Source organism: Cnephaeus nilssonii (genome assembly GCF_951640355.1).
Source record: "Cnephaeus nilssonii genome assembly, chromosome: 20".
In the NCBI taxonomy this organism is placed as follows: Eukaryota; Metazoa; Chordata; class Mammalia; order Chiroptera; family Vespertilionidae; genus Cnephaeus; species Cnephaeus nilssonii.
In genome coordinates, this window is record NC_137091.1 from 45,200,250 (window position 1) to 45,225,754 (window position 25,505).

At 54.9% G+C, this 25,505-nt stretch overlaps 1 protein-coding gene across 5 annotated transcripts in view; it reads left to right on the top strand.

Moving 5' to 3' along the window:
- Positions 1-25,505, top strand: part of MYH14 (myosin heavy chain 14) — an 89,664-nt gene that overhangs the window by 17,295 nt on the left and 46,864 nt on the right. For all 5 annotated transcript variants that reach the window (XM_079760116.1, XM_079760120.1, XM_079760118.1 and 2 more), the window contains exons 3-13: positions 7,274-7,430; positions 10,181-10,208; positions 10,317-10,419; positions 11,077-11,100; positions 12,288-12,380; positions 12,697-12,760; positions 15,401-15,499; positions 16,381-16,521; positions 22,308-22,403; positions 23,129-23,247; positions 24,922-25,074. In XM_079760116.1, the coding sequence (XP_079616242.1) occupies positions 7,274-7,430; positions 10,181-10,208; positions 10,317-10,419; positions 11,077-11,100; positions 12,288-12,380; positions 12,697-12,760; positions 15,401-15,499; positions 16,381-16,521; positions 22,308-22,403; positions 23,129-23,247; positions 24,922-25,074 (1,077 nt within the window). The remainder of the gene's footprint in view (positions 1-7,273; positions 7,431-10,180; positions 10,209-10,316; positions 10,420-11,076; positions 11,101-12,287; positions 12,381-12,696; positions 12,761-15,400; positions 15,500-16,380; positions 16,522-22,307; positions 22,404-23,128; positions 23,248-24,921; positions 25,075-25,505) is intronic.

A 25,505-nucleotide genomic window follows, 5' to 3' on the forward strand; every position in this document is an offset into this window, starting at 1 on the left:
GACGGGATTGACGAGCCCTGGCCGATGTGGCTAAGTGGTTAGAGCCTCGCCTGGCGCACCAAAAGGCCCAGGGTTTCATTCCCGGTCAAGGGTGCGTACCTTGGTTGTAGGTTCAATCCCCTGTCGGGTGCATGCAAGAAGCAACCAATTGATGTGTGTCTCTCACATCGATGTTTCTCTCCCTCCCCCTCTCTCCCTTCAACTCTGTCTAAAAATCAATGGAGCCCAGCTGGTGTGGCTCAGTGGTTGAGTGTCAACCTATGAACCAAGAGGTCAGCCTTCGATTCCCAGTCAGGGCACATGCCCGGGGTTGCGGGCTCGATCCCCAATAGGGGGCGTGCGGGAGGCAGTCGATCCATGATTCTCTCTCATCATTGATGTTTCTAGCTCTCTCTTCCTCTCTGAAATAAATAAAAATATATTATTTTAAAAAATCAATGGAGCCCTAACTGGTTTGGCTCAGTGGATAGAGCGTCGGCCTGCAGACTAAAGGGTCCCAGGTTCGATTCTGGTCAAGGGCATGTGCCTTGGTTTCGGGCACATCCCCAGTAGGGGGTGTGCAGGAGGCAGCAGATTGACGTTTCTCTCTCTCATCGATGTTTCTAACTCTATCCTTCTCCGTTCCTCTCTGTAAAAAATCAATAAAATATATATATTTTAAAAATCAATGGAAAAAATATCCTCAGGTTGAGGATTAGCAAACAAACAAAAAGACAGGAATGGCCCTAGTGAGGCTGACTGTGGCTGGGCAGTCTCTGTTAAGCATTTCCCGTCTCTCACGTTATGTAATCTTTACAGCAAACAGACGAACTAGGGCAGCGGTTCCTACCCCTGCCTTCACATTCGGATCACCAGGGGATTTTTTTAAAAAAATACCAACACCCAAGTCCCACTCCAACCCATTAAACCCAGGCTCTCAGGGCAGGGGTGGGGGGGGGGGATGGGAAGGGTGTGTGACGGGGTATTTGGCATTTTTAATAAGCTTCCAGGGCAGTTTTAAAGGGCAGCCAGAGCTTTAAGAGCAAACAGGATTAGAGAGACTGACAAGGAATGTCGAGAAGAATAGTGAAGAATAATAATGGTGGGTGGCTAGCAAATATTGACTGAGCACTCACACGCCGTGCCAAGGACTGTTCTGAGTGCTGTGTGGGGTTCTCGGCTCACCTCTATCGCCTGATGTTCAGGAATGTTAAGTGACTTGGGTCCTGGGTCACACAGACATGATGGAGTCCTGCCAGGATTTGAACACCAGCTTGGAGGGCTGGGGTCTCACTGCTTTGCTCATTTAAAGTGGCCACACCTGCCCTAGCTGGTTTGGCTCAGTGGATAGAGCATCAGCCTGTGGACTGAAGGGTCCCAGGTTCGATTCCAGCCAAGGGCACATGCCCGGGTTTCGGGCTTTAGTGCAGGAGGCAGCCAATCAATGATTCTCTCTCATCATTGATGTTTCTATCTCTCTCTCTCCCTCTCCTTTCCCCTCTGAAATCAATAAAGATATATTTAAAAAAATAAAGTGGCCACACCGAATAAATCATAAAAATGCCTAACTAAAACCCTAAAAGGCAAAGTGCTGGTTTTATATTTTAAAAAGCTACAAAAACTCAATGAGAGTGATAAAATTTTTTCAATAAATGATACGATATATAAAAATACGAAAATGAATAAACTTGCCCTAGCTGGTTTGGCTCAGTGGATAGAGCGTCGGCCTGCGGACTGAGAGGTCCTGGGTTCGATTCCGGTCAAGGGCATGTAACTGGGTTGCAGGCACATCCCCAGTGGGAGGTGTGCAGGAGGCAGCTGATCAATGTTTCTCTCTCATTGATGTTTCTAACTCTCTATCCCTCTCCCTTCCTCTCTGTAAGAATAAAATAAAAAATAAAATAAAATCAATAAAGTATATTTAAAAAAAAAAAGAAAAGAAAATGAATAAACTGGCCCTAATATCCACCCTAGTAAGGGTCACAAAGCACAAGATTAGATTTTTTAAAATAATATATATTTTTATCGATTTCAGAGAGGAAGGGAGAGGGAGAGAGAGACAGAAACATCAATGTTGCGAGAGAATCATTGATGGGCTGCCTCCTGCACGCCCCACACAGGGGATCCAGCCCTCAACCCGGGCATGTGCCCTGACCGGGAATTGAACCGTGATCGCTTGGTTCATTGGTCAATGCTCAACCACTGAGCCATGCTGGCCGGGCAAGATTAGACATTTTTATGAATTTTGACTCCTGATTGGAAAGGAGGAGACTGAGGCTGGGCGGGGCCAGTGGCTGGCTCAGGGCCCCGCAGCGTGAGGTGGCAGATGTGGATTTGAATCGGGGGCTGTCTGACCCTGGATGGGGTTGGCACCTTCCCCAGGCTGCACCGGCCTCTTCCGATTCCTCACTCGCCTTTGCAGGCCCTGGGAAGGGGGCCACGGCCCTGCTCACCAAAGGCAGGGAGATCGGAGAGACACCCACACACCCAGCCACCCTTTGCCTCTTTGTTGTTAATCCTCACCCCAGGATATTGTTCCATTGATTTTAGATAGAGTGGAGGGAGGGAGGGAGAGAGAGAAACATGGATGTGAGAGACATTGCGATTGGTTGCCTCCTGCACATGTCAGACCAGGGCCGGGGATCTAACCTGGAACCCAGGTACATACCCTCTACCGGGAATTGAACCTGAGACCCTTCGGTGGTGCTCAGGCCGATGAGGTCGGCAAACTCATTAGTCAACAGAGCCAAATATCAACAGTACAACGATTGGAATTTCTTTTGAGAGCCAAATTTTTTAAACTTAAACTTCTTCTAACGCCACTTCTTCAAAATAGACTCGCCCAGGCCGTGGTATTTTGTGGAAGAGCCACACTCAAGGGGCCAAAGAGCCACATGTGGCTCAAGAGCCGCAGTTTGCCGGCCACGGTTCTAACCACTTAGAAGCACCGGCCTGGGTGCTTTGCCTCTTAATAAATACTCTGAACGCTCTCAGTAGCCTTCTAAGGTACCTGCTGTCACCCCCATTCTTCCGGTGGGGAAACTGAGCCTTAGAGAGGGGCCAGGATGTGGACGAAGCCCCAGCGCTAGTAACGGGCTAAACTGGGACTTGAACCCAGGTCACCTGACTCCAAACACCACGTCCTATCTACCGCAGTAGGAAGATCAGTGGGAAAGTTCAGGGGGAAACAAATGGTGAGGCCTGAGCTAAGGTTGTGGCCCAGGAACCAGAGAACTGGGGCCTGACAAGTGGAAGTGAAATGAAAGATTCCAGAAGCCCAGCTGGGGAGGGAACGGGGCCTTAATACTGTCATTCGCACTGCGTGAGCGCCTGATTTCCCATCGGGTGCTGTTGTCAACTTCCTTCCCATATGACCTTGTTGGCCCCTCTCTACAGAAAGCTGTGAGGTAGGGATTCTCCCTCCTTTCCCACAGCTTGGCGAGCAGCAGCCACTGGCCCAGCAGAAGTTAACAGCTAACGTTTCATGCACATTTGGTGTTCCGGGGCCCATGCTCGGCTCTGTACGTGCAATGTGAATTTGTGGGTGGCTCCCAGCATCCCTAGATGGGAGCACGGTTCCCGGCCCCATTTGAGGAGAAAACGAGACTCAGCAAGGGCAAGGTGCCTGCTGAGGCCGCCAGCTGGATGTTAGCAGTGCGGTGCGCCCAGCCGGCATGGCTCAGTGGCTGAGCGTCTACCTATGAACCAGGAGGTCACGGCATGGCTCAGTGGTTGAGCGTCTACCTATGAACCAGGAGGTCACGGCATGGCTCAGTGGTTGAGCGTCTACCTATGAACCAGGAGGTCACGGCATGGCTCAGTGGCTGAGCGCCTACTTATGAACCAGGAGGTCACGGCATGGCTCAGTGGCTGAGCGTCTACCTATGAACCAGGAGGTCACGTCTACCTATGCACCGGTCAGGGCACATGCCTGGGTTGCAGGCTCGATCCCCAGTGTGGGGTGTGCAGGAGGCAGCTGATCAATGATTCTTTTTCATCGTTCATGTGTCTATCTCTCCCTGTCCCTCTCCTTTCCTCTCTGAAATCAGTTTTTTAAAAATTAAAATAAAATAAAACAGAAATGCGGCACAAGCTGTGCCCTGCTTGTATATGTATTAAGCCCAGGCCTTGCTTAATACATGTCTGCTGACTGGCCACTGAGGTTGGGGAGGTGGTGTTTCCCAGTGGAAAGTAGGGCTTCTGAGGCCCCAGAAATCTGGTTTCTGCCTCTAAGAGTCACTCAGGGTCACCGTCCTTGACTGGGCCGCTTGGGGTACAGAGGGCACCAGTTGAGCATTCGTAGTGTTCCTTGCTCTGTGGGATACCGGGAGGTGCATTGTGGGCCTTCACTTTTATTTTTATTTATGTATTTGTTTATTTAATATGTTTTTATTGATTTCAGAGAGGAAGGGAGAGGGAGAGAGCCATGGAAACATCAATGATGAGAATCATTGATCGGCTGCCTCCTGCACACCCCCTACTGGGGATCCAGCCTGCAACCTGGGCATGTGCCCTTGACCAGAATGGAACCCGGGACCCTTCAGTCTGCAGGCCGATGCTTTATCCACGGAGCCAAACCAGCTAGAGCTGGGCCTTTACTCTTAGAGTCCTTCTAGGTGGTGGTGTGAAAAGCCCCATTTTCCAGGAGTGGAGACTGAGGCTCAGCGAGGGCACACCCCTTGTGTGAAGTCACCCAGCTAGACACCCGGGCCGAGCGAGCTCCTAGCTCCCAGGTGATGGGTAAGAGCGTCCCAGGGTAATAGTGCGAGTGCCTTAATGGGCCCCGCCTTGGGCCGGCTGGTTTTTATTCATTATCTCCCTTAATCCCTGCAGACTCTGTAATGAAGTGGGGAGTGTCATCCCCGGTTTCTCAAGGAGGAAACCGAGACTGGGGAGAGTCTCGGGGCTGAGAAGAGGTGGAGGCGGGAGTTGGACCCCGCGGGTCTGCCTTCAGGCCCCCCCCCCCGCCCCCCCGTGCTGGGACAGCCGCTCCAGAACCTTCCAGACAGCTTTCCCCTTGTGCTGTCTGCGTGCACCAGCCTCTGCCCTTTGCCCCTGGCCTTGGCAGCCAGCTCAGGTGCCTGTTGAGGTGTCACCCAGGCGACAAGGTGTGGCTGGCAGGATGGGGCTGGGGTGGGAGGGTGGCGTGGGGAGTGGGTTCGTCCGCCAGCCAGGAGTGGGGGCCGGGGCGCCAGCAGCCATGAGATACCCTCGCAGGGAATGTGGTCCGGCCGCCCCGCCCTCGCAGAGCCCGGAGCTCCCAGCAAACCGGTTGCTCTGCTCCCGGCTGGCCACCCACCCTCCGCCCGTGAAAAGCCTGGCACCTGGGAGCCGGGCAGCTTGTGGCGGCCACACCCTGCGCTGCTGGGGAGGCACAAGCTGTCGGGGAGTTTAACGCAGCCCTGCTACGAACCAGCTAAGTAACCGGCTAGCCAGCTGACTAGCTGACTCGCTGGCTAAGTGGCTAACTGGTTTAGTAGTTAACTAGCTAAGCCACTAAGCAAAAATTTTCTGGTTAGCTCAGCTAGTTAGCTCTCTGGGTTGGTGTAGTCAGGTAACCAGCTAGCTCTCTAGTTGTCTAACTGCCTCTATCAGTCCTGAGTGCCTGTTGTCTACCCGGTGCCCGGAGTGAGCTGGAGCAGTTCTTAGACCGCCCCAGGGTCCCGAATCCAGGCCCAATGGGTGTGCGCACGAATTCAGGAAGTCGGTGACCGTGAATGCCCCCCCCCCAAAAAAAATAAAAAATTATATCTTAATTTCCATGCACCTAGAACCTGAACTATAGCATTTCCTCCAATAAGAGTGGACCCCAAGTTTGAGTATAATAGACAATCTACACTACACCTGTTTTATGCAGCAACATACTTACTATTTTTAAAAAATATATATTTTTATTGATTTCAGAGAGGAAGGGAGAGGGAGGGAGAGAGAAACATCATTGAGAGAGAATCATTGATCAGCCACCTCCTGCACGCCCCACATTGGGGATCGAGTCCGCAACCCGGGCATGTGCCCTGACTGGAAGTTGAACCGTAACCTCCTGGTTCATAGGTTGATGCTTAACCACTGAGCCACGCTGGCCGGGCTATGCAGCAGCATATTGAAATGTCACGTTTTTATGTGCACATTATAAATTTGCACTTAATCATAGGTAACCCTTATTTGGTTATATAATCGAATTCGTGTAAGCAAGACCCGTGAGTGTATTAATAGAAACCACAAAATATGTTTCCGTCGCTGCCGAGATTGCGAGCACCCTTCCCCAGATACTGAGTGTATTCCAGCAGGTACACAAAAATATCCCGCTCCCCCCCCGCGCCCCCCCCCCTCGTGCCATGCTAACACTCCCGCCTTGTTTCCTGTCCCTTGATAATGTTTCCGAGATCACTCCATCCCCATCACGGAGAGCGTCATAGGGCCATGTACAGACATGTGTTCAGGTCATGGCCAGCCTTTGCCGTGTGAAGAATGCTGGCATCGATGAGTGTGCACAGGGCCCTTCCAGGTGTGTGCACAGGGCCCTTCAGGCAGCGACAGGCTGGGACCCCCGTCTGGCCAGCTGCAAAGCCCACATTCTCTCTCAGGGTGCATCCTTGCCCACACAGCACCTTCGTGCAATTTGGAAAGATTCTTTCCCACCAGCAGCCTGACGGTGTTTGTAACAGATGTTCAAAATCGACATGGCCCGGCGGGTGTGGCTCAGTCGTTGAGCACCAGCTCAAGCACCAAGAGGTCACTGGTTCGATTCCCTGTCAGGGCACATGCCAGGGTGGTGGGCTCGGTCCCCAGTAAGGGGCGTGCAGGAGGCAGCCGATGGATGGTTCTCTCTCATTGATGTTTCTATCTCTCTCTCCCTCTCCTTCCTTCTCTCTCTTAAAAAAATAAACAAATCAATAAAAACATATTTAAAAAAAAAATTTGAGCCCTAACCGGTTTGGCTCAGTGGATAGAGCGTCAGCCTGTGGACTCAAGGGTCCCAGGTTCGATTCCGGTCAAGGGCATGCACCTTGGTTGTGGGCACATCCCCAGTGGGGGGTGTGCAGGAAGCAGCTGATCGATGTTTCTCTCTCATCTATGTTTCTAACTCTCTATCCCTCTCCCTTCCTCTCTGTAAAAAATCAATAAAATATATATATTTTTAAAAAATTTGACATTGTCGCTGTGAATGGCAGCCCCTTTGACGGATGTCCTTGTGCAGTGTGCAGCCCGCCCGGCTGTCCGTGGCAGCCCCGTGCTGCCCTCCGGGCCGGGCCGCAGGCGGGAGCTGAGCCCTCTTCCTTCTCGTCCGCTGCAGACGTACTCTGGCCTTTTCTGTGTGGTCATCAACCCGTACAAGCAGCTCCCCATCTACACGGAGGCGATTGTGGAGATGTACCGGGGCAAGAAGCGCCACGAAGTGCCGCCCCACGTGTACGCGGTGACCGAGGGGGCCTACCGCAGCATGCTCCAGGGTGAGTGTGGGCCGGGGCTCGGGTTCAGACTCTGCGGCTTCTTTGTGGGGCAGGAGGGGACACAATGGTGGGTGGGGCTCTGAGTCCTGCCCCCCAGCCCCTTCTTCATCGGCCTCTGTGGCCACCCCTTCTCTCAGCCAGCACCATTTAGGAGTCACATGGGCCAGGGTCCTGCCAAAATTTCTCTTGAGACCGTGATTCTCAGAGCGCTCATTCACTCACCGTTTCTGTGGTTGGTGTGATCTGCCTTGACGTGGGTGGATAGCAGCCCCTTACATGATGGGCGGATGGGGTTGCTGTACCGCTGGGCAGCTTGTGCACTGCACAAGGGTGTCTGTTAAAGGGGCCGCCATTTGTGCCATAACCATGTAAATCAGTCCTGGCAAAATTACACGGCCCACAATGTGCTCATTACTTATTTAGTACACATCACCTATTTTACTTTATTTTTTGTTAATCCTCACCCGAGGATACTTTTTCCATTGATTTTTAGAGAATGGAGGGAGGGAGGGAGAGAGAGAGAAAAAAAGAGAGAGAAACATTGATGTGAGAGAGGCACATTGATTGGTGCTTCCCATGCGCCCTGACCAGGGCCAGGATCAAACCTGTATCCCAGATACATGGCCTTGACCAGGAACCAAACCTACAACACTTTGGTGTGTGGGCTGATGCTCTAACCACTGAGCACACCAGCCAGCGCTGTCATCTACCAGTATTTTATTTATTTATTTATTTTAAATATATTTTATTGATTTTTTACAGAGAGGAAGGGAGAGGGATAGAGAGTTAGAAACATCAATGAGAGAGAAACATCTATCAGCTGCCTCCTGCACACTCCCCACTGGGGATGTGCCCGCAACCAAGGTACATGCCCTTGACCGGAACCGAACCTGGGACCCTTCAGTCCGCAGGCCGACGCTCTATCCACTGAGCCAAACCGGTCAGGGCTATAATGATATATTTATATCGTAGCATGCAGTGGCTCTCAGCGTGCAGTGCCCTCACCAGCAGCATCAGCAGCACCTGCTGAGCCAGAAACTGGGGGGAGGCTCAGCAGACAGTGTTTAATGAGACCCCCAGGCTCCTTCTGCAGACCCTATGCAGGCTCGCGGGTGTAATGGATGATCTATAATGCACCTGTTTCAGGCAATACAACCTGTTTATTTATTTATATTTTAAAATATATTTTATTGATTTTTTACAGAGAGGAAGGGAGAGGGATAGAGAGTTAGAAACATCGATGAGAGAGAAACATCGATCAGCTGCCTCCTGCACACCCGCAACTGGGGATGTGCCCACAACCAAGGTACATACCCTTGGCCGGAATCGAACCTGGGACCTTTCAGCCCGCAGGCCGACGCTCTATCCACTGAGCCAAACCGGTTTCGGCAATACAACGTGTTTAGATATCACGTTTTTATATTCACATTATACATCTATACTTCATCATTGGTGACACTTATTTGGTTCTATAATCTAATTTGTTATACATTTATTTATACAGCTCTTATTATATCCCACTTATTATACCTTAGGGCAGTGGTCGGCAAACTGCGGCTCGCGAGCCACATGCGGCTCTTTGGCCCCTTGAGTGTGGCTCTTCCACAAAATACCACGTGCGGGTGCGCACGTACAGTGCGATTGAAACTTCGTGGCCCATGCGCAGAAGTCGGTTTTCAGCTCTCAAAAGAAATTTCAGTTGTTGTACTGTTGATATTTGGCTCTGTTGACTAATGAGTTTGCCGACCACTGCCTTAGGGATAATTGTACAACAAAGTATGGGTGAGTGCCTACTTTGAGCCAAGCACTTTTCATGGATTAACACGTTTAACCTCATAGCAACCCCATGAAGCTGGTGAGCTCATCTCCCTGACTTCCAGATGGGGAAACTGAGGTACAGTCATTGCCCCCCCTGGTGGCTGAGGTAGGATTTGAACCCAGGGTCCCCGACTGTTGCCTCCCTGGGGTCCAGGATCCCCCTCTCATGTCTTTGAATCTCATAGGGCACAGGGTGGGGGCTCACATTGAAGTTTGCTGAATGAATGACATGCTGTTCAGTTGGAGTTTATTGTCTCCTCAGGTGAGAAAACTGAGGCTCAGAGAGGGACAGCTGCTTTTCCAGGGACACATAGAAAGCAAGAGGCTGAGTCGGGTGTTGTATTAGAATCCAGGGTGTCACACATCAAAACCCAAGCTTCCCCTTATTCTCCAGGAATTATTTTGAACTAAAGGCCCAGTGCATGAAATTCATGCACTGTGGGGGGGTTCCCTCACCCCGGCCTGCACCCTCTCGCAGTCTGAGAGCCCTTGGGGGATGTCCGCCTGCTGGCTTAGGCCCAATCTCCCTGGGCCTAAGCTGGCAGGCGGACATCCCCCTCGCAGTCTGGGACCCCTTGCTCCTTATCACCCGCCTGCTCACTGCTCCTTACTGCATTGGCTCGCTGCTCCTTAGCACTGCTGCAAAGGCAGGAGAGGCTCCCGCCACCGCTGCTGCGCTTGCCGGCCGTGAGCCCGGCTTCTGGCTGAGTGGTGCTCCCCCTGTGGGAGCGCACTGACCACCAGGGGCAGCTCCTGCATTGAGCGTCTGCCCCGGGAGGTCAGTGTGCATCATAGCGACCGATCATTCTGGTCGTTCTGCTGTAACAGTCACTTAGGCTTTTATTATATAGATAGGGAGTGGCCAGCATAAGGGGCCGGGGTCCTGCAGGAGAGACCCTCCCAGGTGACATGTCCTCTTCTCTCCCCTACAGATCGTGAGGATCAGTCCATTCTCTGCACGTGAGTAGTCCTGAGGGCTTCCTGGTGGAGGTGGTCCCAGCTGGCTGTGGCTCTCCTTGGAGTAGAATCATTGCTGACCCCTCTTGCTTCCCCTTGTTCCCCCCATAGTGGGGAGTCTGGAGCCGGGAAGACAGAAAACACCAAGAAGGTCATCCAGTACCTCGCCCACGTGGCATCATCACCAAAGGGCAGGAAGGAGCCGGGCGTACCGGTAAGTGACCTGCTCTAGAGCCTACCACCTGCAATGCCCCCTCCATCTCAGGCTCTGCTTCCCCCATAATTCCCTATCTTCCTCAGGGGGGCCATAGTTGTGGGTCTTCTCCTGGCTCCCCATGCTGCTTGAGCACCTACTGTGTGCCTAATATATTGCTGGGAGCCATGGCAGGTGGAAAAGAAATGCAAGGGCCAGTTCTTGGCCTTGTTGGCCTTTGGAACAGTATCAGGCACATAGTAGGTGCTTACATTCCTGAGCACCTACTGTGTGCCAGGCCTAATTTAGATACCTGCAGTGCCCTTGTTGGCTTTATAAGTGGGCATTTATATGGCGCTTGTCCCTGTGCTCCCATTGATTTGACGCTCCAGTGAGGTGGGTGGGCTGTTGTTTTCCTGTGTCAAAATGAGAAACCGAAGGCACGGCTGGGGGAGTCGGTTTCGGAGGTCACACACCCAGCAAGGGCTAGAGTGGATTCAGACCCAGGCATGTGGTCCCCCCAGGCCACCCCGTTCCACATGCCCAGTTTCCCCTTGTCTCCCCGCCGCCCTGCCCACCACCCAAGACCACCGGTTCACTTGTGTGTCTGTCCACGTTTCATGTGCCGTGTCCTGATCCATGTCCCGGTCCGTGTCTCGTGTCCCGTGACTTCCTCAGGCCTCCACCAGCACCATGTCTTATGTGAGTAGCAGGGAATCACTTCGAGTCATAATGACACCCAGGTCACCCCAAACTACAGTCTTCCTGACAGACAGGGCCCAAGGCATTGACGGTTATACCTGCCAGGGAGTCTCACTGCTGCTTATGGTGGTCCTACTAGGTGCACACCAGGCCCTGCACTGTCATTGAATGCAACCCTGCTATGTACACACAGCCCCCCCACCCCCCTGTGTACACACACCTAGGGCCCGTGCTGTCATTTAGTGTGGTCCTACTGTGTGTGTACAGACCCAGTCTGAATTGCTACTTAAGTTAGCTCTACGGTGTGTGCAATATGAAATAACTCAGAGACCAAAAAGTACCATTTATTGCTGACCTGCTAAATGTTTGTAGATGGGGCCCATAGACACCATGAATTCACACAACCCAGGGACACACACTGCCTTGTATTACAGGCCCTCGGCTCAGGCTAGTCTCTGAGGGCTCTCAAGGAAATTAAAGAAATAGTCCATGTTCTAGAGAGCCTGGCAAGGAAGGAGGAAAAGAAAATAGCCATTTATTGAGGACCTACTATGTTCCTGGCTCTGACACCAAGATGGCTGTGGGGAAGTTCAGAGTTAAGATCCCCACCCATAGGGAAGGAAACTGCTGTTTCTTGCATGCCTACAGTGTGCCACTTTGAAGCACTTTATGTACAGGTGGTATAGATTTTTCCTTAATCATCTCACAAGTAATGCATGAGTACATGTTCCCTGTAGCAACAACAAAATCAGATCAAGTGGAATTCCTTTCTTCCTCTCAGTGCCCCTTCCTTGGAGTGGCTTACACTGTTGACAGTTTGGTGTGTATCCTTGCAGACCTTTCTCTAAATGTTTACAAACATGTACCAGGTATATATACCTGTAGAAACGGGAGTCTTGTTTAGGGTGGTGTTTTTTTCTCAATTTATTTTTTATCAATGGGATCACACTGTAGGTATTGTTCTGCAGGGTTTGGTTTTGTTTTTTGCTTTGTTTCCACTTGACAATTTATCTTGGAGATGTTTGCTTGTTCCCTTCACAGTAGACTGACAGGCACCACCCGGATGCAGGGAGGTAGGCACACACCCAGATACACAAAAGCCCCCCCCCCCCCCCTACACACGTTCAGTCAGCTGTAGCTCAGACCCCAATCTCCTGCCCCATTCTCACTGAGGTGCCCCCTCCCAGGGTGAGCTGGAGCGGCAGCTTCTTCAGGCCAACCCCATCCTGGAGGCCTTCGGCAACGCCAAGACGGTGAAGAATGACAACTCCTCCCGATTTGTGAGTGCTGGGAGGGCGCTGCCTGGATGCCTGCATGCCTGGCGCCAAGCAGCAGCTGGGCATGAAGGGGGTGGGGGGAGGCAAGATGTGTGAGTCAGCGGAGGGGGAAGGGGCAGGGGGGCTGGGGTCCTGGGTCCCGAGGAAAGAAGTCAAAGGGGCCTGGGACCTTGGATTCCCCAGGGAGCCCCCACTGAGACCCCATGATTGGGGCGGGGTTCAGGTGCAGGGAGAGAGAAAGACAAGAGGCAGTCCTGGCTCTGGGAGGGGTGAGTATGGGTGAGGGCTGCTCTTCAAACCCCACGCGCTTACCTCCCAGGGCAAGTTCATCCGCATCAACTTTGACGTTGCCGGGTACATCGTGGGCGCCAACATCGAGACCTGTATCCTTCCGGGCCTGGGGGCCTGAGGGCCTGGGGGCTGCGGGCGGGAGGGAGGCGCTTGGGATCTCACCGCTTCCAGGGAACAGGCGTCTACACGCACAGGAAGCTGCGCGGAAACCGTGCCTCAGTTTCCCCCTCAGTGGAAAGGGAAGGATCACAGAACCTCAGGAAAGGGTAGAGACAGCATCTCCCCGTGGAGGGAGGAGGGCAGGGGCTCCCGCTGCTTTAGGAGAAGGCGGGCACAGCCCCGCGGGGGGGCGGTGGGTCGGGGTCCCCAGGACCATCTCCGGGTTCGGTGATCCACTCGGAGGACTCACGGGCCTCAGCACACAGTCACCCTCACGCCGTCTCCTCACGGCGGAAGGACACGCACAGTTAGCCAGGGAGGCGCGGGGCGAAGTCCGGGAATCGCCCGGCTTCCAGACCCTCTCCCCGGGCAGCCGCACGGGCCCGCGCATCCCCCAGCAGAGAGGGACCAGGGAGCTCCTCAGAGGCGCGGCGCCCAGGGTTTTACTGGGGGCTGGTCCCCAGGCAGCACCCCCTGCCCGGAACATGCCCACGTCCCAGCTCCCAAGGGAAAGCAGATGCCAGCAGAAGCCCCGTTGTTTGGGAGAGTTTAGGCTCAGGGAGCCGCGCCCGAAGCCCAGCCCCCTCGCCGCACTCCAGCCTGGGGCAGCCGCGCGTGCAAGGGCCTCGGGCCTGCGGTGACTGCCAGGTTTTGCACGGAGCGGTCTGTGCGCGCAGAGGGGATTTACAAGGTACAACACAGGGCCCCCGAGTGCAGATGGAACCAGGCGGGAGCTGGGCTCCAGTCCAGGCTGTTGGGACCCTGGGCACGTGTTGAGACCGCCCTGTGCCTCAGTTTCCCCTCTGTAGAAGGGGAAGTATCCCAGAACCTGCCCCAAAGGGTGTAGAGGACAGCGTGGGTCAGATGCTTAGCACTGCACCCACCGCATAGTAAGCAGTCAATAATGAGCTCTTGTTATTAAAGGTAAATTAATAATAATATTATTATTATTTTAATCCTCACCTGAGGATATGTTTTTATTGATTTTGAGAGAGAGAGAGAGAGAGAGACGGAGGGAGACATCGATCGGTTGCCACCTGGACAGGAAAAGCCCCATCTGGGAATGAAACCCACAAGCTAGGCATGTGCCCTGACCAGGAATTGAACCCAAAACCTTTTGGTTCGTGAGACAAGGCTCCAACTACTTGAGCCACCCAGCCAGGAATGATGTTAATATTACTGATTAATAATTATTCATCATCACGTTCACGATATTAATAAGAAACCACATCCCTGCTCGGCTGGCATGGCTCAGTGGTTGAGCATCAACCTATGAACCATTAGGTCACGGTTCGATTCCCAGTCCGGGTTTCGGGCTTGATGCCCAGTGGGGGGCGTGCAGGAGGCAGCTGATCAGTGATTCTCCCTAATCATTGATGTTTCTAGCTCCTTCTCTCCCTCTCCCTTCCTCTCTGAAATCAATAAAAATATATTTAACATATATGTATCTATATTTGAAAAAAAGAAACCACATCCCGGTGCCAGGGAGGCCGGGAGGCCTGTGTCCCCTGCAGCCACCGCTCCTGCTTCCCACAGTCCCCGCGGCCCACTGTCCTCTGCATCGGCCCCTGCACATGTGGGCTCAGGGCCCTTCCTGCAGTCCACCCTGCCCGCTCGCGCCTCCTTTGGCCCCGTGGTTCCCGCAGCCTCCTTTTATCTTCATACTGTCTCCTCCACCGGTGCCGGGACACGTTCTCCCGTCCACTCCCCCCACGCCGCTGCCGCTGCGGCTGCCCCCGGGCTCCGCTGTCTGTCTCCGGGCCTGTCACAGCCTGGGACTGATGCTGCCGGGGCAGGTGCCGCCCGGGCCATCAGAGAGGCCTCGGTGTGTCTCCAGGCTTTCTGAGGCTCCTGTGGGTCCTGAGAGCTCCCATGTCTGTCTCTCAGCCCCTCCTCTCTGAGCCCACAAGGCGAGTGCCATCATCACCCCGTGTAACGGGGGAACTGAGGCTGGGGCTCTCTGCACCCAGGGTCACATAGGTCGTGTGCTCTTCCCCCACCCCTCCCTGCCCTGTGCGACCCTCCCCACTGCGGCTCCCCATTTCCCAGGGGTTGGTGACCCCAGGGTTTAAGTCAATGGACAGCCTGGGGCAAGGCTCTGTGTTACGACTGTCACCCAACATAGGTGCTCCGTGGCCCGTGCGCGGGGGGTACGAGGGGCAGACGAGTTGTTGGGCATTTTATTTACCCGGAGGTGAGTCGCCGCTTGTTAGTATGTGAACCAGTCACGTGGCTTTCCTAGAAGGGAGGAGCCAGTAGCCCCCATATCCGTGCAGGGAAACTGAGGCTGGGAGGGTAATGATGGCAGGAGATATTCTCACTGTAACTCGTTTACCCTCCCAGCGACTCCTTGATGGGTATTGTGATCAAGCCCCTTTCACAGATGAGGAAACTGAGGCACAGGGCTTCAGTGACATGCTCAAGGCCGCTCATCCAGTTAGTGGCAGGGCCCCCGGGCGGGGCTGTGAAGGACTCCATCGCCTTACGGGATAGCAGGGGGGCCGAGGGGATCCAGGGGGCCGGGCGGGGCCCCCTCCCCCCTCTTCTTCGGCACCTTGACTCACTCCACCCAGATCTGCTGGAGAAGTCGCGGGCCATCCGCCAGGCCAAGGACGAGTGCAGCTTCCACATCTTCTACCAGCTGCTGGGCGGCGCGGGCGAGCAGCTCAAGGGTCCGTGTTGCTGCTGGGCCCCGGGAGGAGGCGCGGGAGGAGGAAGGGGGGCCCTGGTGCCTGTCCGGCTCCTGCCGGGCAGTGGATGCTGCCGCCTCCTGGATCCCGCGGCCCCTGGTTCCTGTCGCCTCACGACTTTTGCCCACAGAGTCCCGCCCCCCTCCCTGGCCCACGCTGCCCCCTGGCCCTGCTGTCTCCCGGGTCTTGGTCACACTGGCCCCGTGGCCACGTGGCTCCTGTTCACGCTCACGTCTCTCTGCTCACTCCAGCGGGTGTGACTCCAGCTTTGCCGTGGCTCCCTCGGCCTCGCGGTCCCCGTGGTCCTGGTCTGGGCGGCTTCCCGGCTCTCCTCGCTCTGCTGCTGCCTGAGGTTCTCCTGCCGCTCGCTCACTCTCCTCGCTCCTCCCGCTCGGACTCCTCCTGCCGATGTCCCCGCTGCCCGAGGCTCCCTCTCCTTCTGGCTTCTGCCCCCTTCCTGGCTCCGCCTCACCCAGGCTCCCGCTCACGGTGGCTTCTGAGCCACATGCCCTCTGCTGCTGCCCCTGCCGTGGCTTCCGCTAACTCACTAATTCGGGACCCCTCGGGCCCATTGCTTCTGCTGACCGGCGGCTCCTGCCTGCTCTGGGCAGCCCCAGCACAGGAGGATCCCTACGGAAGGAGGGAAGATTAACGGTCTGAGATGTGCTAAGTACGCACCCCTCCACCCCCAGTCCAAACTGAGCCCGTGAGGAAAGCCTCCTCGCTCCTTTATCCGTTTATCCGAGGAGACCGAGGGTCCCAGTGGGGAAGGGCCTGGCCTGGGGTGGCCTCCGAGGAAGCTGGGATGTGAGTCGACCTCCACCGTTCGCCCTTGACCTCGGCCTCCACTCCTTCCCCTGCAGCCGACCTCCTCCTGGAGCCTTGCTCCCACTACCGCTTCCTCACCAACGGGCCCGCGTCCTCCCCCGGCCAGGAGCGCGAGCTCTTCCAGGAGACGCTGGAGTCCCTGCGTGTCCTGGGATTCACCCACGAGGAAATCACCTGTGAGTGTGCCCTGGGCCCGTGAAGGGTCGGGGTGGGCTGTGCATGGGCAGGCGGAGGGGAGGGCTGGTCATTCATTCCTTGGATTATTTGCTCAAGCGTTTATTGAGCAAGTACTGTGTGCACACACTGGGTATGAGACTGATAAGCATTCCTGCCTCCGGGAGACTGGCTAGATGAGAACTACAATCCAGATAAATCAGGAATTCGGTGCTCTCCGAGAAGGCGGTGAATGCCAGGGAGGAAAATAGAACAAGGGATGGAGGGGGGAGGAGGGGATGGCGTTAAGTAGCGGGTCAGGAGGGGCCCACGGAGATGGTGAGCAAAGGCCTGGGGGAGCTCAGGGAGTGAGCATTGGTGATATCAGGGAAGAACGTTTCAAGCAGGGGGACAGCCTGTGCAAAGGCCCTGGGGCAGGGAAGGCATGGCATATTTGAAGGGTGAAACTTCCGTCTAGTATGTGATAGAGGGGAGCAAGGGATGGAGCTGCAGAGGCAGGCGGGGCCTCAGATTCCAGCCTGAGGAGGGGCTGGGGCGTGTCCTGGGGGCTCTGGGAATCCTTGGAGAGCTCGGAGCAGGCCAGGGGCAGCTCTGAGGAGGATGGACTGAAGGTCGGGAGGGGGCTGAGGCGAGGGTGCAGGGAAAATGGTGTTGTTCCGAGTGTGGAATACTCAGATCACCACCTTGTGTGATGCTGGTTTGCCCCTGAACTTGTCACCGAACAGTATGTCTTGACCTAGTCCTGCGGCAGGGCTACATTCGCTCACTAGGGCCACCCTAACGAAGGACCCCCCCGAGCCCCTCAAACAGCAGGAAGGGATTGTGTCCCGTTGTGGCGGCCAGGAGACCAGGCGTGGGCGGGTCGGCTGGTCCTGGGAGAATCTGTCCCCTGCCCCTCCCCTCGCTGCTGGTGGTTTCCTGGCAACCTGCCCAGTTCCTGGGCCTGTCGGAGCGTCACCTGATCTGCCTCTGTGTTCACACGGCGCTCTCCCCGTGCGCACACCTGTGTGTGCCACTTCCGCCTGGTGTCAGGACGCCCACCCCGTCGTACCGGATTAGGGGCCCACTTCGACCTCATCTTAACTGAAGCGATGACCCCTGCCATGACCCAACACCCAAATGCGGCCACATTCTGAGGGCCCCTGGGCTTAGGGCTTCAACACACCTCTTGTGGGGAGGGCATGATTCCTCCTATAACAAGCACATGGAGCAGTGGTTCTCAACCTTCCTAACGCCGCGACCCTTTAATACAGTTCCTCATGTTGTGGTGACCCCAACCATAAAACTATTTTTGTTGCTACTTCATAACTGTAATTTTGCTACTGTTATGAATGGTAATGCAAATATCTGTGTTTTCTAATGGTCTTAGGCTCTATAGCAGCGGTTCTCAACCCATGGGTCGCCTAAGACCATCCGAAAACACAGATATTTACATTACCATTCATAACAGTAGCCAAATTACAGTTATGAAGTAGCAACGAAAATAGTTTTATGGTTGGGGGTCACCACAACATGAGGAGCTGTATTAAAGGGTCGCGGCGTTAGGAAGGTTGAGAACCACTGACATGGAGGTTGACCTCCGCCATGTTTCGGCGGAGCCTGAGGTTGTGTGGTTTGGGTGGCCTGTGGTTTGCTCACCGAGGCCGGGAGAAAGGCCCTGATTTCCAGGGCCGGGCCCGCCTCCTCCTCCTCTGGTCCCTGGCGCTGCGGGAGGCCCCGGGAGCCGCTGTGGGTGGGAGGGCTGCAGACCGAGAGCCAGCTTGGCCGCCTCCCCGGCTGCAAACAGGCCGCCTCCTGGGGCGCATGGACACAGGTCCCCGGCCTCCCCTGCCGCATTTCCCAACCACGGTTGCACAACTCCCGCCTGCCCGTCTCCGCTCTCCTCCCTGGGCAGCTGGCAAACAGATTCAGATGGTGGGGGCCTGGGCCTCCCGCCTGGCCCCTCAGGTTCCGCCTGACCTCCTGACACATGTCACCTCAAATAGCCCTCCCGGCACAACGAATGGCACGCAGTGACAGGTGAATGAGGCCAAAGGTCGTCCCGGGAAAACCAAGTCTCCTAACCCCCTTCCTACCCCCCCCCCACCTGAATTTCACACCATTAAGCTTCCTGCTTCTCCTTCTAGAAATAGTTTAGGTAACTTAGAAGAGATGCACATATTTTTTCCACCACGACAGGCATTCTCTAGCCCGAGGGCTGGAGCTCAGCTGACCTGGTGATTCAAATGTTAAGATGTTTCTCTGCTGATTTAAAATGTCCCACACAGCGTGGCTCCAGCTGGGCCCCGCCCCCTGACCTTCCTCCCAAGACACCTGAGATGCCCGACCAGCAGGTGAAAACCATCTGGCACGTCAGCCCCACGTGGGGTCCCAGGCGGCGCAGGGGTTAGTCAGCTCATCACCCAGTGCTCGGGGGCTTTGCTCCCCACTTTTCCCACCAAACCATACGTTTTGGCCATCATTGTGTTTTAGTCCGTGTAGTTGAACTTCAGTCCTTTTTTGTGGCTGCGCAAGTTTTCATTGTTTTTAAATATACTAGAGGCCCAGTGCACAAAATTTGTGCATGGTTAGGGTCCCTAGGCCTGGCCGCGATCAGGGCTGATCTGTGGGGTGACTGGCGGGGCAATCGAGGGCCCCTGCTGGCACCTGCCTTGGCTGGCCTAGGGCATGCGGGCTGGGGGCAGCTCCTGCGTCAAGCGTCTGCCCCCTGGTGGTGAGTGTATGTCATAGAGATTTTATTATATAGGAATATTTTTTAATCCTCACCTGAGGATATGTGTTTACTGATTTTTAGAGAGAGAGGAAAGGAGAGAGAGAGAGAGAGAGAAACATTGATGTGCGAGAGAAACATTAATTAGTTGCCTCTCGTACCCGCCCTGACTGGGGATTGAACCGGCAACCTTTTGGTGTATGGGATGATGCTCCAACCAACCGAGCCACTGGACCAGGGCAGTTTTCATTGTTTAGATCAGTGGTCGGCAAACTGCGGCTCGCGAGCCACAAGCGGCTCTTTGGCCCCTTGAGTTTTTAGCAAAGGCCAGCTTAGGAGTGCCCTAATTAAGTTAATAACAATGTACCTACCTATATAGTTTAAGTTTAAAAAATTTGGCTCTCAAAAGAAATTTCAATCGTTGTACTGTTGATACTTGGCTCTGTTGACTAATGAGTTTGCCGACCACTGGCTTAGATGAACTATGAGGCTTTCTTCCAAACCCTGTTCCTTGGAGGCAGACCCTTGGGGTGATTACATTCCACTGCTATTGAATGACCGGAAAAATGCCCTGAATACCCATGTCCCTTGGTCTTCCTGCTCATGTGCGAACAGGTCTGAGGCTCAGTTCTTAGAGGAGATATGGGGGATCCAGGGAGAGGTGCAGGTTTTGTCTTTATCCTGTTTATACAATAACCAGCTTTCGTGAGATGTGATTGACCTACCCAGCCGTTCACCTAGTTCAAGGGCACAAATCCGTGGCCTTCAGTGCACTCGCAGAGGTGTGCGTCCATCACCACCGGTGATATCAGACGTTTCCGTGGCCCAAGGAGGCCCTTTGCCGTCACCCGCCCGTTCTCTCCAGCAGCCCCGGCAGCCACTCGCCGGCTTCCTGTCTGCGGATTTGCCCATCCTGGGCCGGTCCTGTCAATGGAATCATAGCGGCCCCTTGTGGCTGGCTTGTCACTCAGCATGAGTTTCCCCGTGCACCCGTGAGGTAGCCTGTGTCAGAGCGTCACTCCTTTTTATTGCTGAATATTTTTGATTATCTCTTTATTATGGGAAATTTCAAACACGTGTGCAAGTAGAGCAGAGGGTAATGACCCCTGGGCACCTGGCATCAGAACCAGCAGGTACCCACTCATAGGTTTTTGGGTTTCACCTCTGACCGCCCCCTCTTGTTAATTTTAATTGTAGAGAATCAACCTCATCACCGGCCAGTAGGTGGCGCTGGTTTCCCATTCCCTGTGCTTGCTCGCTGGCACAACCTTTGTGAGCTTTTTGCTAGATTTTGTGTTTCACCTACTAGTACAAGGAGTGGAGCCAGCGGGTCACCTTTTCATAGACTGTCCTTTTGACAAAAGGAGACAGAGGTCCGGGGAGGTGGGGCAGTGTGGCTGCAGCCCCGGATCCTTCCCAGAGAGGCCGGTGGGCACCTCTGGGTCGCCCTTGGGACGCCCAGGGCAGCCTGCTGTGGGCGTGCTACACGGGCGACTCAAATGCCGGGCACAGCTTTGCTGTTGGAAGCCAGAGGGTTGTGAAATGCTGGCCAAATCTACATACAATTCTGAACAAAAGCAACAACAGTCTTTCCTCCGGTTAGACAGTGGCCCCCCTTCTGGGAAATTAACTGTGTATTCAAACCAAATGCTTACGTGTTTATAGTAAAACAGGAGGGATTCTTGTCAGATCACTGCAAACATTACTTCACAGATGTGACTGCCCAGTGGGACATTTAGGAGTTACACGGGATGTGGGCAATTCTTTTTTTAATATGTTTTTATTAATTTCAGAGAGGAAGGGAGAAGGAGAGAGAGATAGAAACATCAATGATGAGAGAGAATCACTGACTGGCTGCCTCCTGTGCGCCCCCTACTGGGGATGGAGCCCACAACCCGGATGTGTGCCCTGACCGGGAATCGAACTGTGACCTCCTGGTTCATAGGTGGATGCTGAACCACTGAGCCACGCCGGCCGGGCACTAAGGTGTCTTTAAACAGAAACACACATAAAACAAGGTGATGTATTGCCTGGTTGATGAACATGTGACCGGAAGCTCCCAGGACCCGAACCCTGTACTTCCCCCTCTTTCCGTGTTCTCAGTGACTCCATAGAACAGGGGTCCTCAAACTTTTTAAACAGGGGGCCAGTTCACTGTCCCTCAGACCGTTGGAGGGCCGGACTATAGTTTTAAAAAAACTATGAACAAATTCCTATGCACATTGCACATACCTTATTTTGAAGTAAAAAAACAAAATGGCAAAAACACCCGCATGTGGCCCGCGGGCCGTAGTTTGAGGATGCCTGCCATAGCAAATATGGCAAATAACGAGAATCAGCTGTACTTGCTATTTCCTGCCTTTTTCACAGAGTGTGCCCCCTATACCCTCCTCACCTTGCAGCTTTCACTCGATATTTTAAAAATCTTTCCGTATTGCTCATTCATTTCTCTAAGTCCTTTAAAATCTTGTACGCATCGCTTGATGAAACAGACAACTGAGCAGACACCGCATGGTGATACAGCGGACCTTGAACACAAAATGCACAATGCATCTCTCCCTTTGTGTGCTTTAAGGCCTGCCCGGTGTCACAGGTGGATTTTAAGCTCAAGGTGGGCCCTGACCGGTTTGGCTCAGTGGATAGAGCGTGGGCCTGCGGACTAAGGGGTCCCAGGTTCGATTCCGGTCAAGGGCATGTACCTTTGTTGTGGGCACATCCCCTGTAGGGGGTGTGCAGGAGGCGGCTGAAGGTGGTGATGTGATCTGACGTAGGGTTTTTTATTTTTTTTAAATATGTTTTTATTGATTTTTTAGAGAAAGAGGAAGGGAGAGGGATAGAGAGAAACATTGATGATCGATCAGCTGCCTCCTGCAGGCCTTCTACTGGGGATCCATCCCTCAATCCCGGCCTGTGCCCTGAATGGGAATCGAACCAGTGACCTCTTGGTTCCTGGGTGGACGCTCAACCACTGAGCCACGCAGGCCGGCTGACAGGGTTTTGAAGCTCCGTGTCTAGGGGGGTAGCTAAGACCACCACAGGGTCTGGAGCCGCGGTGACCTCTCTCTCTGCCGCCCCTAGCCATGCTGCGGATGGTCTCGGCCGTGCTCCAGTTTGGCAACATCGTCCTGAAGCGAGAACGAAACACCGACCAGGCCTCCATGCCTGACAACACAGGTGACGCCCCCTGCCTGCTGCCCACCCACAGAGCACCCCACCCCTGCCCAGCCGGGCGCTCTCAGGTCCCGCCCTTGGCTGAGTCTTTTCCAAAATAGCCTTTCCCACCGTCTTCCTGGTTATAAAAGGTGCGATCCCTGCTCAAAGTTTGACCAGCACCAGTGTGCCAGCGGGGGCTGGGGGAGGGGAGAGGGCATGGGGGTGGCAGGGGAGGAGCAGGGTCCCCGGGCATCCCAGCCCACCCTGCCTTTAGCATTGGGCATCTCTCCTCCTGGCCTCTGGGCTTGCATATATATTTTTTTGCCTTTCAAAAGCAGAATTATAGTTGATATTCTATTTTCTATCCAACTGAAAATAGCTCTGCTTTATTATTATTATTTTAATATATTTTTATTGATTTCAGAGAGGAAGGGAGAGGGAGAGAGAGAGAGAGAAACATCAATGATGAGAATCATCCATCGGCTGCCTCCTGCACGCCCCCTAGTGGGGAACGAGCCCAGAACGGGGCATGTGCCCTTGACCAGAATGGAACCCGGAACCTTTCTGTCCACAGGCCGGCGCTCTACCCACTGAGCCAAGCCGGCTAGGGCAAGGGGGTGCTCCCTTTTAGGACCTGAGATGCCCGTCGTGGGAAAGGCGGGGCTTCCGTTCCCCACAGCGTGGGGGGGGGGGGGGGGCGGTGCCCCTTCCTGGTGCTGAGGGTCCGGGTGCCTGTCTGTCCTCAGCTGCCCAGAAGCTCTGCCGCCTGCTGGGACTGGGGGTGACGGACTTCTCCCGCGCCCTGCTCACCCCCCGCATCAAAGTTGGCCGGGACTACGTGCAGAAAGCGCAGACCAAGGAGCAGGTGGGCGGTGCTGGTGGGAGGCGGTGCTGGTGGGGGGGCGGGATGGGGAGAACCCCAGCCAAGGTCCCGGGTCTCAGTGGCTTATGCCGTTTTTCCTCACTCAACCAACTTTTGCTGGGTGTTCGTCCAGTTACGGGGTGTTCGCCCAGTTACGGACCTGGTCTGGGTGCTGGTGGTAGGAACACAGTTAATGAAAGATAACCAGGAAGCTTCGAGACGGGGATGCCTTCCATGAAGGAGAGGGCCAGGGGGGTCAGGAAGGTCCTCTCCGGGGAGGTGATGTTCAAGTTGAGACCTGGACGGTTCAAGGCAGAGGGAACAGCCCGTGCAAAGGCCCTGGGGTGGGAACAAGCTTGGCTAGTTGGGAACATTAAGAAGGTCGGTGAGGCTCGAGAGTGGGGAAGAGGGTGGTTGAAGCTGCAGGCAGAGAGGTTGGGAGGGGGCAGATCGTACAGGGTCTTAGAGGCCACAGTAAGGAGGTGACTTTTATTAAAAGTGCAGCAGGAGGCCAGCGAGGGTTTAAGCCAGGGAGCAAGTTGACTCAGTTTGTTTTTTTAAAAATCTCCTTTCCTCCTCCTCCTCCTCCTTTGTTTTTTGTTGTTGTTGTTGTGTTTTTTTTTTTGGTTAATCTTCATTTGAGGATATTTTTCCATTGATTTTTAGAGAGAGTGGGAGAGAGAGGGAAAGACAGAGAGAAACATCGATGTGAGAGAAACACATCGATTGGTTGCCTCCTACACGAGCCCTGAGCAGAGCCCAGGCGGGGGAGGAGCCTGCAACCCAGGTGCGTGCCCTCGACTAGAATCGAACCCCGGACCCTTTGGTCCAAAGGCCAACGCTCTATTCACTGAACCAACCCGGCTAGGGCTCCTTATCTTCTTATAAAAAAATGTTTTTATTGGTTCCAGAGAGGAAGGGAGAGGAGAGAGAGACAGAAACATCAATGATGAGAGAGAATCATTGATCGGTTGCCTCCTGCACACCCCCTACTGGGGATGGAGCCTGCAACCTGTGCATGTGCCTGACGGGGAATCGAACCGTGACCTCCTGGTTCACGGGTCGACATTCAACCACTGAGCCACGCCGGCCCGGCAAGCTCTCCTTATCTTCCATGTGGAGAATTGAGTGCAGGGGGCACGGCGGAGCGACGAGGCTGCTGCCACAATCTGAGCCAATGACAATGAGGCTGAGACGGGCTGGCAGTGGCGGGAGAGGAAGGAAGTCACATGGGCTAGAGGTTCGCGGGTCCAGCTCTTGGGCAGAGGTCTCTGCCTGCCCCAGGCTGGGCACCCGAGGTGCTAGGATGAAGACACAGAGGGGGAGAGGGGGACCAGAGACCGGAGCTCACACTGACCGGGAGGAAATGGAGGCACAGAGAGGTTTATTCACATGCCCGAGGTAACACAGCCTCTAATGGCAGAGCCAGGATTCACACCCAGGTTGGCAAGCTCCAGAGTCCACCCTCTTGCCTGTTATGCTGTCTAGTTGGTTCAAGGAGTAGGGGGAGGACTAATGGACCAGTGAGCCCCGAGCGTTTCACACAGCAGGGCTCGAGTGATGGTCGGCTGTTGTTCCTGACCTCGTGCTTGAACCATGGGGGTGGGGGCCCTGAGGACCGGCTGGGGCTACGGTGTGCAGGCTGGGTCCTCACTGTGCATCCTGTCCCGCATGCAGGCTGACTTCGCGCTGGAAGCCCTGGCCAAGGCCACCTACGAGCGCCTCTTCCGCTGGCTGGTCCTGCGCCTCAACCGGGCCCTGGACCGCAGCCCCCGGCAGGGTGCCTCCTTCCTGGGCATCCTGGACATCGCCGGCTTCGAGATCTTCCAGGTCCGCGCTCTGTGCCAGCTGAGGCCTGAGGGCCCATCACGCTGCCCCCTCTCCCTCCCTCTGGGTCCCTGTCCCCTCCCTCTGGGTCCCTGTCCCCTCCCTCTGGGTCTTCATCCCCCTCCCTCTGGGTCCCCGTCCACCTCCCTCTGGGTCCCTGTCCCCCTCCCTCTGGGTCCCCATCCCCTCCCTCTGGGTCCCCGTCCACCTCCCTCTGGGTCCCTGTCCCCCTCCCTCTGGGTCCCTGTCCCCTCCCTCTGGGTGCCTGTCCCCTCCCTCTGGGTCCCCGTCCACCTCCCTCTGGGTCCCTGTCCCCCTCCCTCTGGGTCCCCATCCCCTCCCTCTGGGTCCCCGTCCACCTCCCTCTGGGTCCCTGTCCCCTCCCTCTGGGTCCCCGTCCCCCTCCCTCTGGGTCTCCATCCCCTCCCTCTGGG